This window comes from Brienomyrus brachyistius, chromosome 11, assembly GCF_023856365.1.
Source record: "Brienomyrus brachyistius isolate T26 chromosome 11, BBRACH_0.4, whole genome shotgun sequence".
Lineage (NCBI taxonomy): Eukaryota > Metazoa > Chordata > Actinopteri > Osteoglossiformes > Mormyridae > Brienomyrus > Brienomyrus brachyistius.
Window position 1 is genome coordinate 27,421,718 of NC_064543.1, and position 12,519 is coordinate 27,434,236.

General features: G+C 42.3%; 1 protein-coding gene across 1 annotated transcript in view; it reads left to right on the forward strand.

The window, feature by feature from the left end:
- LOC125751839 (low-density lipoprotein receptor-related protein 5-like) overlaps positions 1 to 12,519 on the forward strand; it is a 56,521-nt gene that overhangs the window by 4,432 nt on the left and 39,570 nt on the right. The window contains exons 2-6 of the mRNA XM_049031214.1: positions 1,220 to 1,417; positions 1,864 to 2,080; positions 4,653 to 4,850; positions 7,376 to 7,572; positions 9,265 to 9,396. Coding sequence (XP_048887171.1) covers positions 1,220 to 1,417; positions 1,864 to 2,080; positions 4,653 to 4,850; positions 7,376 to 7,572; positions 9,265 to 9,396 — 942 coding nt within the window. The remainder of the gene's footprint in view (positions 1 to 1,219; positions 1,418 to 1,863; positions 2,081 to 4,652; positions 4,851 to 7,375; positions 7,573 to 9,264; positions 9,397 to 12,519) is intronic.

Genomic DNA, 12,519 nt, shown 5'->3' on the forward strand with positions numbered 1-12,519 from the left:
GTATCCTAGTTTTTCCAACACCTCAGATCTAAGCTGGAGTTACCCCAGTAGGGCATGATTATATCATGTCTCTGGGCTTTATTTGTGACTTGTCTCTGGTCAATTGCCCTGTCACTCTTTGGTAATTAAGCAGGCTGACAAGCAGTCCTGTTTGTCTTGGGTGAAGACAAGGTGTGAATTGTTTAGTTTGGTTTGCGCTGTCAGGAGAGCATGTGCTTAAGATTTAGCATCTCTTGTGGCTCCAGTGTGCGGGACCCTATATTTGTGCTCATGTTGGCACACAAGTTCAGATATGTCAAAGACTAAACTTTTGTATAAGTGCATTTTTTAAATCACATCTTTAATTACTAAAAAGTATAATCTGAAACACATCAGTTTTTTTGTTTGTTTTTGCACAGGTTGTGAATGGCCAGAATTTGTGATGTTAGGTTTCATGTGCATTGTGTTATGTTGACTAATGGCCCTCACTCCTGTGGGAGCTGAGAGTGGCAGTGTGGCTATGAGGGGAATGAGGGGAGCGTGTGCGGGACTGGCTGCCAGTGCTGGACCTTTGCACTTGTAGCCGCTGTCCCAGTGCCATGTGGACTGGCATGCCGGTTGACCGCTGAGCAGCACCCAAACCCACAGCCCTCGTGATGCAGCCATGACAACCGCTTCGTGGCTGTGTCTGGACATCATCTGGGTCACTCTCCCTGTCATCCTGTCACTTCCTTGACATTGTCACAATGTGCAGTTTTCCCTGATTTTAAGCATATTGCTAAATTGGTTCACATGTTAAACTACTGAAGGCATGTTTATCGTGCCTAAAGTTAAAAATTGCATACAGGCACTCCCCGGGCTAAGAATGTTGAACTTAAGAAAAACTCGTACTTACGAACCGACTGCCATAAAGCCTCTTGTATTAATATTTTGGGTTCAGTACAATGATTCTTAATAATGAACACACACACTACGTTGTGATGCTTATGTTAACGGCAGGGCTTGAGGTACAGCACTGTATGTAATTATTTATGCTGTTGTGTACTGTAATATTCTTGTTTCAACTTGTGTTTACAAATTGAACTTGGGGAACAGATTTCCTTGGTAAGCTGGGTACTGCCTGTATAATTTATACAGGGATTTAATATGGAGTATTTCAAGAAAACAAATGGTTGATGGACTCAGGAGGATGTGATCATTTGCTTCTTTTCATTTCTTTCTTTCCTTCCTTTCTTCTCAGGTTCCCCACTGCTGCTATTCGCAAACCGCCGCGATGTTCGTCTGGTGGATGCCGAGGCTGGAAAGGCGGAGTCCACTGTGGTGGTCAGTGGCTTGGACGCAGTTGCGGTCGACTTCCTCTTCTCTGAGGGGCTGATCTTCTGGACGGATGTCAGTGAAGAGGCCATCAAGCAGACGTACTACAACCAATCAAGCAATGGTAGCATTGCGGATTGTTTTCTCACGTTGCACGACAATGGACAATTTAGCTTTTAAACCATGCATTAGATAGTTGTTTTGTTATTATAATGTTTTGTTGTATGATTTTCTTTTGTAGATTAGCTGAACAAACATGATCCTGGGTATCTTAGACCAGTCTTTCTTAACCTGTACTTGGAAACCCCCAGACAGTCCACGTTTTTGCTTCCTGCCAGACCAGGAGCTGAGAGGGAGCAAAGGTGTGAGTGTATGGGGGGGGGGGTCCCTGAGGATTGGTTTGAGAAACACTGTCTTAGAGAGACATTAAAATGTTCATGTAAATTCACCTCGGTCACGCATAGACTAGCATAGTGCTGTAGCAGGCCTCGTAGAGATGATTTATTTTACTGATGATTGGTGGAGGTCATGTCCTCTGTCCCCCTTGTTTCTCTTCTTTTACTCTTTAAGCTATGAAGGAGGCCACCCAAAGCAACAAGCAGACAGTGGTGTCGGGCCTAGACTCTCCTGATGGCCTGGCCTGCGATTGGCTTGGCCGCAAGCTTTACTGGACCGACTCGGAGACCAATCGCATAGAGGTGGCCAACCTGGACGGCAGTTTCCGCAAGGTGCTCTTCTGGCAGGGCCTTGACCAACCCCGTGCCATCGCGCTCAACCCAGCCGCGCGGTGAGAACCCTGCATTCCTGTTTGTTTCTTTTCCCCCTCTTCTTCTAAGTCAACAGGTTGTCCCCATCTTCACTTCTCAGAGGAATTACTTTCATGATCCTGGACATTGGCATAGGTCTGATCCCCTTATTTTGTGTCAGTGAGTTTTATGATTTTCACATTCGCTGGCAGAAGTGTGGACAGTGAAGGACCTTCCAATTTAGTGATCCAGGTTTTGATTGCATGTAAATTCTGGTCTTTTCTTTGCACTTTGGACTAGAGCTGTTGTTTTGTTGACTGATTAACCATGGTTGTATTGAAAAAAATAGTTGCTTTAGTATTTGAACAAGGCTGCTCTTGACAATTCAAAATTGTAAGGAATAACTTAAAAACCTTCTTTTTAGATGGATTTTGCTGCATTAGTTTCATAGCAAACTACATCTAGCGAGACACATTGTCTATATATCACAAAAACTAATATAAATATGGCAAACATTGAAATCTGCATAAAAGTTTAATTCTCATTTTAAAGCTTTTACTTTATTGTCTGAAAATGAGCAGCAACTATAACACAGCTATAAGAAGAAGGAAATACATTTAGCAGCGGATTAATTGTCAAGTTGATATATGAATTCAATAGAAGAAATTGTGCTAAAATAAATAAAAAAAATCTAATTTTCCTCTTAAATAGTATTTTCTCAGATTTACACTTGAATTCCTCTAGCCATTGTCTGTATTTGCTATGTTCGGAATATCTGACCCAAATAATTATGGTATGGCTGCTCTTTAAATTCTGTAATGGTACAATGGGACAGATACAAGGAAGGTCTAGAGCAAAGCCTTTGTTAAACTCTTCATCAAGACATTTGGCTTTTAAAGCATAGAGTGTACTGCTGCAGTTTGTGCTCCATGCTGTGACTGTGTTTGTTCTCTACGAGTTAATTATAAACTGCAAAGAGAGCCCTGCAAACGAGCTTAAGTCATAAAAGAAAAACAACATTTTGTGAAGAAAATCTCAATTTCTATCTCGGGTCTTTCTCCACACTCCCTCTCTGGCTGCCTTGCATGCAGTACCAGGTGCAGCTGGGTACAACCTCATCAGGCTGCTCGGCTCGACTGCTGTCAGCCTCCTGCGTGAGCTGCTGCACCCCCCCCCCCAACAGTGTTCCCTGCCCTCACCAGACAAAGAGCTGCCACTCTTTACTATGGAACTGTGCATCCTATCACACATCGTGACATTCGCCTCAGTTGAAGTTATGCAAGACAGCTCATTAAAGGAAAATTCCACTGAAATTCAGAAATCACATTTGTCAAAAAATAAAATCTGGTTATTTTTCACAATAAATTCACATCCAAAATAGGTGTTTCCAATATGGCTCTTTTGTCTGAGGAAGGAGTGTGTAAGGCAGTGTAAGTTTACACTGCTGATAAGAATTTTGAAACCTGCCTCAGGACTCACGGAATACTTAAATATGCTTACTATTGTATGACTCATTCTTGTCCAAATAAAATCCTCATTAAAATTCCCCAGTCAAGGGAACACCTTGCTTGCTACTCATGTAGCTATGTTTTTTCAGGCTAGTCATATGGCACTAAAACAGCCATCTCCTTAAATGGCTTCATGTAGTTCAGGAAAAAAACACATTCTCACAAGAAATCGCTGTTATTAACGTTAATGAGTTGCACAGCTCCAGATGTACCTGCAAGTCTGGCAGTGATCAGATGATGGAATTGAACTACAGTCTCAAAGTTGATGACTACAGGCTAATTTTATATTTCTGTGTCAAATCGACGCTGTAAGTACAATGTAGCTGTGGACCCTGTACTGTAGTCTGTTGTGCACCTCCCCAAAAATGTAACGACATATTTCGGCAATGCAAACTGCAAGAACTGTGATTGGTCCACTTCGGCTGTTTGTTTGTAGTATTAGTTTTTTTATGTGAGCAAAGAAAATGTACATCCGAGGTGTACTTGTATCACTTATATCACTGATTAAACTGAAGTGCTATTTATATTTAGGACTAAATAGCCATAATACCCCCAATCATTGTAGCAACAGGTCTACAAAACACCCAGGGTGATGCCACCAATTTCACGTACCTCCATTAAGTTTGTTCTGTACTTTACAAGACTAAAAAAAACAGTAAAAATAAAAGTATTGACGCTAAATTTAAAAGGGAAAATGCATAAAAAGTGACTTTGTAGGAGCTCAACATTATTCTAAATTTGTCTGTGGGAAGTTATGAAGCAGCGCTAATATAAGCCGGACTCGATAAATGGATACTTTGTTAAATGCTTGTTTTTCTGTTGCAGTTGCATGATTCATAAGTCACACAGGGTGGGATGACAATGAATAGAACGTCCAAAACTATGTATCACCTAGAGTTTTAGCAGTGTAATTGTTGCGGGACACACACACACACACACCAGCGCCCAAGTATAAATACTTCCGGTAGTTTAGGCCATGGCATAGCTCCATGCACATGTCTAACACAGCCTTAGAAACATGAATATGGTGTTGGGAGGAATTATGTGAATTTAGCAACTAAATTGAGCAGGTGATTAAAAGGGCTGCTTTCTTGTTCTGTTTTAGCTACATCTACTGGACAGACTGGGGGGAAGAGCCCCGCATTGAGAGGGCAGGTATGGATGGTAGCAACAGGAAGATCATTGTGGAAACTGACATCTACTGGCCCAACGGGCTGACCATCGATCTGGATGAGCAGAAACTGTACTGGGCTGATGCCAAGCTCAGTTTCATCCACCGAGCCGACCTGGATGGCTCGTCCCGGTGAGCCACCTTTGCCATGCACTTTGGCCAGTCGCTAGATGTCCGTCACCTTTGCCTGACCGCTTATCTAAGACTAGGAGAGTGAGCCGTGACTCGGGGCTAACGTGTGCTTTGTTATGTTCTGATAAGATCTCCACTCCAAACTACCCCAGTTCCATGGCTCCAGTCCAAACTCCAGTGTCCCCCACCATCCATATGTTAATCTAACCCTGATGCCAACTTCCAGCAATTTTCGGTGTAACCCAAGCTCTCTCAAAGAATGGGGACAAAACATTGATTGAGGCCTCAGAGGTTATTTTTCCTGCATGCGTTTTCACTTCTAATGCAAAAGGTAGAAATAAAATATATAAATTTAAATTAGATTTTTATTTTAAAATGTTTATTTCAGGATTATGCCTGTGCTATTCAGTGTATTTGGTGTTTATAGTGAGTGGTAACTTATAAGCAAAATTACATATTTATTCTTATGTTTTATTTAATTGTGGTATATAATTTAGTTTGTAGTAGAGCTGTCATGATTACTCAATTATTAAAAAGCAAGAATTATCCTTCTCAATTACACTGCAAGATGGCAGAAGCCAGATGGCGCATAGCAGATAAAGGTAAAAATAAAGAGCAAAAACCATCAGCTGTTTGGAAGCACTTCACATTAAAAGTGAGTGAATGTGCTGTCATCTCTCAGTATTGCAGAGCACAGCTATCATATGATATATATTCACATATCAGTACAGCATGACTGCAGTGAAAATACTTGTTAAAGAACATCCAGGTTTGATGGACTCAGTAAGGTGAAGGTAGCCACAGCTAAGCGTCATTTAGCCTCCTGGAGCAGCCTAGCCTGTCTTCGTCATCACTTTGACTTTACATCATTTTGCTAAATTTACTTTCTAGGATTTGTCTATCAAAATAATTACTGCTAAAACAAAGGTTAGCCATGTGGCTTACTCATCATTTTGCTTAAGGTATATATATAAACCATATACAGTAATTATTTTTTGTGTTTTTTTTTTTGAGTAGGGTTGAACGATATTTTAAATTTTTACCATATTTAAGAGTTGAAAATTTACTATATAGTCAAAGAGAACTTGTATACCGATAAAGTCTGTCAAATACGTTGGTGGTATTGCCGTTAGTTGTGCCAAACCAAATCACTTGCCTTTGCTCTATACCGTCTCCTTGAATGCAAAATTTTTCTATACAGTAGAAGACAAATGTCATCTTGTCACCAGGTTCAGTTCACTTTTCTCCTCTTTGATCGCTTTAATTTCTCACGAACGCACCAGATGGTCTATGAGTGAATTAAACAGCAAGGACGAGTATGATTGGTTTCGTCATGGAGATCTCATGCAAGTGCGGTAAACTTTATACGTTTTAAAAAGGGTCTAATGTTGAAAAAGCACCATCGTTAACATTTCAGAGCTTGCTAGATGTTTTAACGCAACGTATTCATGGTTTGAACCCAGCATACTGGTGCGGTCCTTGTAGTGCAACAGTTGTATACTCATGAAATGGCATGTTGATATTAACATCGGACATTGTGCAAGCTGAGTACTGAGGGCGATACAGTGGCGTTGCATGTCGTGTGTGAGGAGCTTGCATGTTCACCCGTGTGAGCGTGGCTTTTTGGTGGCGTCTCCTGTTTCCTTCCACTGTTCAGAAACATGCAATTTAAATGAATTGTAGTGCCTAAACTGACTGTATGTGTGACCCCGCAGTGGTCGGTTGTTTCCTGATTCACGCCAAATGCAATGTATATATTGTATTATATTGATTTATAACATATTATATAGTATGTAAACAATTACTCGAATTTGTCAGATCAATCGGCAGATTACTCGATTATTGAGTATATAGTCGATAGTGACAGTCCTAGTCTGTAGTATATTTAAAGGCATTGCAGATCCTTGTTATGTGATCTGCATTTCTTCACGGATGTGGGTGCTGTTAGTTTGGTGCTGCAACACTAAAGATTTTTACAAACCAGAGTGGTTGAATCACACAGCATTTCTCAGTCACAATTGCCAACTAATGACTAAAATGGTTGTTGTCTGAAGCATCACTGACAGTGTGATTTAATATCTGACTGGTTTTTGCATCCACTACCCTTTGCATTCTAAATGGAATCCAGTTTTAAAACTGATTAACGTGTCTTTGAATTAATATTTTTAATGAAAATAATAATTATTAATCAGTTAACTATTTGTATATTTTAAACTTATTGTTTTTGATTTTGTAGTCCTCAGATAGGATTTTGCAGAAATATACAGGTGTGTGTGTGTGCGCGTCTGTAATTAAAAATCTGTTGTTTTTTTTTTGGTCCCCACAAGGGGGGAATCAATTTTTTTAAAAAACCTGTGATTGCAATCAAAAAACTAAAAATGCCAAAGATCTTATATTTTGTATGGTTAAGGTTAGGGCTGGGGTTAAGGATGTCATTGTTGGGATTAGGGTTTTCCCCATAGAAATTAAAGGAGTCCCTACAAAGATATGGACACAAATGTGTGTGTGCGTGTATGTGTTGCTAGGGAGACTGTTGTCGAGGGAACTCTCACCCACCCATTTGCACTGACCCTCTCGGGAGAGACCCTGTACTGGACCGACTGGCAGACGCGCTCCATCCACGCCTGCAACAAGCAGACAGGAAGCAAGAGGAGAGAGATCCTTGGTGGAATATACTCCCCCATGGACATCCAGGTGCTGAGCAAGGAGAGGCAGCCAGATGGTGAGCCCCCTCCCCCCCCCCCCCCCCCACAAAGTGTGTATGTTTACAGTGCGTTTTATTGTAAAATCCTAAACAATACAGGCATACCACTGCTCCATTGTGTCTGTCCTGCCTGGGGTCCTATGCTGAGGTGCTGGATGGCATTTCCTTAGTCTGATGAGCCCATATAAACAAAGCCTACTCTGAGTCCCACTACATTTGCACAAGAGGTGGAACATAAGTGGAATATTAAATCTACTGAGCACACGGAGGCTGGGACTCCCGGAGTCGACTGTGGGACAGAAAAGCACTTCAGCAGATTTCGCCGGCAGCTCAGTGGCAGAGCGTGATGATAATGTGACCTGTAGCTGGGCCCTGAGTGATGGATTCCTCCTCTGACTCTTTCCCCTGCTTGTTTTCTCTTTTTTTTTTTTCCTTCTTCTTTCCTCCTCCGTTTCAGCAGCGTCAGCCCACCTGGGACTTGAGCCTTTCAGCAGCCCGGCTCGGCTGTTTGTTTGCAGGCTTCTCTCTGTGGAAGGGGCTCAGGCTTCTGCTTCTCTTGCTCTTTAGTCAAGTCTTCAGACATATGTCTACTGTTTTCGTAAAACTTTATTTACCCATTATGTATATGTATCTTTTGGTTGTGTCACAAATGGCTAACTCTGTTCGCCATATTGCTGTACACCGGACTGCAGTACAGACGCTAACAGAAGCATGCCAGTTTTATGATCACACCTCTCAGATCTTTCTTGTTTGGTAATGCCGACCTTCCCCACATGGCTGTGCCTCTGGTTCCCTGATGAATACACTATCCTGCCGAGAAAATGACTGCCGCAGCAGACCAGAAAACAGAGGAATGCAGCGCAATTGCTCATTCTGCTTTGTTTTTTCGGGATTGCTACCGTCTCAAGCATCTGGCCTGCTGTCCAAGTCAAATAAATACATAGTCTCCACAGGCCTAGAGCAGAGTCCATTTCCATCACATTCTAGTTCCCAGCCTTGAACAGACACAAAGGGCTAAGGTTGCCAAAACCAAGGATTGCAACTCTTCCCTGGTGTTTCCACACCCAGCTTTGTGCAAATGGCTGATGATGGTGGGATTGTGGTTTACAGATTAGGTGGGCTGTTTTGAGGGGGGGGGTCTCAATCCGCGGGTCAGTGTCAAATAGAAATCTACAAAAATGCAAAACGGGCTGTACGGCTAACTGCTCGTACCTGCTGGCTTATACCTCCTGTGTGCTAGGACAGAGGCCCGTTCCTCAGCTAGTTCGTCTTTGTCATTGCATTTCTTAAATCTGTCATTATGCAGCTTGAAAAATGAGATCAGAGCAGCGCCCAAGTAAAAAATGAAAGCCAGCGGCTTTGGTTTCGCAGCTCAGGCCCACACAAAATCACACTGATAAAACGCAGAAATGAGGCTGTCCTGGAACATTTAGTTGAAGATGTCTGCCGCCGTTTAGGGAATAGTTTCATTTGAGAACAAAAACACTTTAGACTTAATTTCTGAAAAGTACAGTAAATAAAGCTTGGAACTTCAGTAAATGACCAGCATTTATGTAATCACAGTAGCTGTTTTTTCCCTATGCTGTGAATTTATGAACATTAACCAAGACATGAGCCACTTTATACATGGTGGTCGGGTTCTGTGAGTTCCATGTTCGGGGGTGGAGGTGGCAGTAGTGACCTCATCCTGACTCTCTCCTCCCCCCACAGTGCAGACCCCCTGTAGGCTTGACAATGGTGGCTGTTCCCACCTGTGCCTCCTGTCTCCAATGGATCCCTTCTACAGCTGTGCCTGTCCCACCGGCGTTCGTCTCCAGGCTGATGGAAAGACCTGCAGCCCAGGTGAGAAGCTGCCCTGGGCGCATGCAGCTAGTCAGACATCATCTCCACCCAGAGACGGCTTAATCGGTTGATGCGTTTATCGCGTCCCATAAATGCATAGAAATGTTGCTCGTAGCGAGAAGAGCAGCCATCCTCCAGGGACTCTCATCCGGATTTGTTTGGATTCCAAAGCCCTGCATGGATAGTGCTGCACAGAGCAGAAAGCCAGTGAGCCTGTGTAACTCGACATGATGTAATGCTGTGTCAGACGCTCACATTCACACTGCATGCACTGCATCCGAAGTGCACGCTGCTCTCACAATAACTGCCCATTTCGTATGTGGGGATGAGCGAAATGTCATTACATTTAACACTTTAGAATAAGCAGGAGTGGAGCCTAATTAAGTAGTGAAGAACTACTTAACTTTGCCTTTCAGTAAATGCATTATAACTGCCGATAGGCCGATGATCTAGTACCATCTCATAGCCTCTGAATCAGACTGTTGCATCCTGAATGCTAAATTACAGGGTCTGCTTTCTTCCCAATGAAGGTTAATTAAATGGCTACACACACACGGCTCACATTTTCTATCTGCGGTTTATTTCTAGCCGAGGTCGGGGGTTACAATGGGATGAGTACGGGAGCAGGTAGTTTATCTGCTCTGGGCCACACTGCCGATGACCTCCATTCTGTATGTAATTAAGCAGAATTAATGGTCATTTAAATGATGGGGAGCATTTTAGCAATTTCTTTCTGACACAGACAAAAATAATCAAGTTTATCTGTACTTCTTACTAGTAATGGGAAATTCTTATCTTATGCCGCACTGTTTAATGTCTGCAGCAGTGGAGCATATAATCAAATTTTTGTGTTTTTTCTTTTCCCCCCAAATGAGATGTTTGTGGTGAATATATAACATTGACAAATTTGTAGTGTGTGGTCACTTACTCCCAGAGGGCTGTGACTGTGGCTTAATTTATGGCATATGGTCCCTCTGTTTGTAGGGCTTGCAGATGTCCTGTTCAATACTGTCTCATCATGCAGCCGTGGACTTTAGCTGTCAGTGATCTGTGCGTCATGTCAGTGTTGGGGAATCCAGAGGCTGCCCTGAGTCATTTGGGTCTTGACTGTGCATGCATATGCAGCTGATTGGTCTGCTTCTCTCTGCAGTTAGCAGATAAACCCTGGTTAGTATGAGATTGGAAGTTAGCTATCTGTTGGTCTCTGCCATTTTGCATGTAGCCATGATAAGGATGTGTTTGCCTTAATTCAGATGTCTAATACCATGCAAAGTTTAGTGACACCAAAGAATTCAGCCTCCGTGACCCAAAGTATATTAGAACTATGAATTATACTTCTTGGAAAGTCCTGGCCCCCTCCCCACTGTGATCTCGGGTTCATACACTGCTGTGTGTGAAATGATACGATGGCAGCATTTACGATGCATCGTGAGGATGGGTGTAAATCGCAGAGCCAGGACTTTCGTGACCTTCTTGTTTTTGGGGGGGTGTGGCATGGACAGTGCCTTCTAGCACTTTCTGTTAGCCCAGGGACAGGCTCCCCCAGCAGGCCTGCTCGTCATCACGTTGTGCCACACTGCTCTCTTTGTTTTAGATAGGTGAGGGTCGCCCACCCCCCGCTCCCAGCCCAAGTCTCCCCTCTGGGGCAGTAAGGGAGCGTGTGCACAATTACCCAGGAAATCGGATCAGATGGAGCCTCGTCCGGTTTACATGTTTAGCAAAGGCAATTCCTGGCACATCCCGTATGGCCGCCCCTTCTGCTTGTTTGACTTGCCCTGGACCTGTTTACATTCTCGTCTCCCTTGACGTTTCTCCGGAGGGCCAGTTCTCCATCTGCAAAGCCGATGACAGTTCTGAGATTTATGAGGTCAGCACCTCTCAGCCGTCATTTGTATGTAGAGGTTGTGATGAAATGTATTGGAGCTGAAAAAACTCCCTTGGCCACAAGGCACATTTTTGTTGATTACACACACCACTGTGTTACTGTTCTTTAATTGGGTGCCTGTTGCTTCATTGGATATTTCTGGAGAAGGTAAATAATGGGTTAAATGTGAGGGTAAATTTGAAATAGGATATTGTTCCGTTTCTCCTTCCCTGCTACTCTGAAACATAAAACATTCCATTATATGCCAAGCCTGTGAAAATACCCATTTTCTTGCACTTTCTCAAACAGAATCGCTTTCACTGCTTAAATCTATACTTAAGATCTCTACAATTTGCCAAGCCTCCAACAGCATTGCTTTGGGTTCTTATTGTTATAAACCCATGAGTAGCATTGCAAAGTGCTGTGCTAAATGGAAAGAGCCTTTGGAAAAAATAATATTTATAATGACTTTGGGGTGTAGCAGTGCTGACAACCAAATAGAACATGAGCGAAAAAAACGGGGGAACTGATGTGTTTCAGTTTAGCAAATAGTTCATAATGTGAACCAGTGATGTGTGGGGCCTCGTCAAAGGCAAATTACTAATGTACTAATTACTAACGTTTCGTCCTTGCGTTACATTTTTGGGTCAGTTAGGTTTGTTCTAATACTAGCTAGGGCTGAACAATTAATCATAAAAAAATGTGATCTCGATTCACAATCTCATTTCTAAATTACAATGGTTACTCTGCATTGTATTACATCAGCTGGATCAAAACAAGCACTCCTAGTTTTCCCCAGAGAGTCTCAAGCATCCCATAATTCTGCATCCTCTTTAAAGGGCACTTTTCTACCGTACCAGGTACCTTAATTTTGATTCTTCAAGAAAGTACCAAAAGTACGGTACTTGAAGGTGAAAGTTTTCCACTGCCGTAAAAACTAGTACGCAAAAAAAAAACATGATTCACAAATATTTCAGAATCATGCAGCCCTAATACTACTTAGGTATGAATATGGTAAAACATGGTGATTTTAAAATTAAATAAACTTGTTCTCTTTTGTCATTTCTGATTGTACGTAATGATAACTTTGTTATTCTAAGAACATGCAATCATATTGAAGCGTCATGGTTATTGAATAAGGCAACTTGAATGATGCCATTTTGCAGCAATCTGTTTGAAGTTGAGATCCTGTGTAGTTTTCTTCTTACATTTTAATTCTCTGTGCGCAAGCATCACCCTGGTCATATATCTGCTCAAAT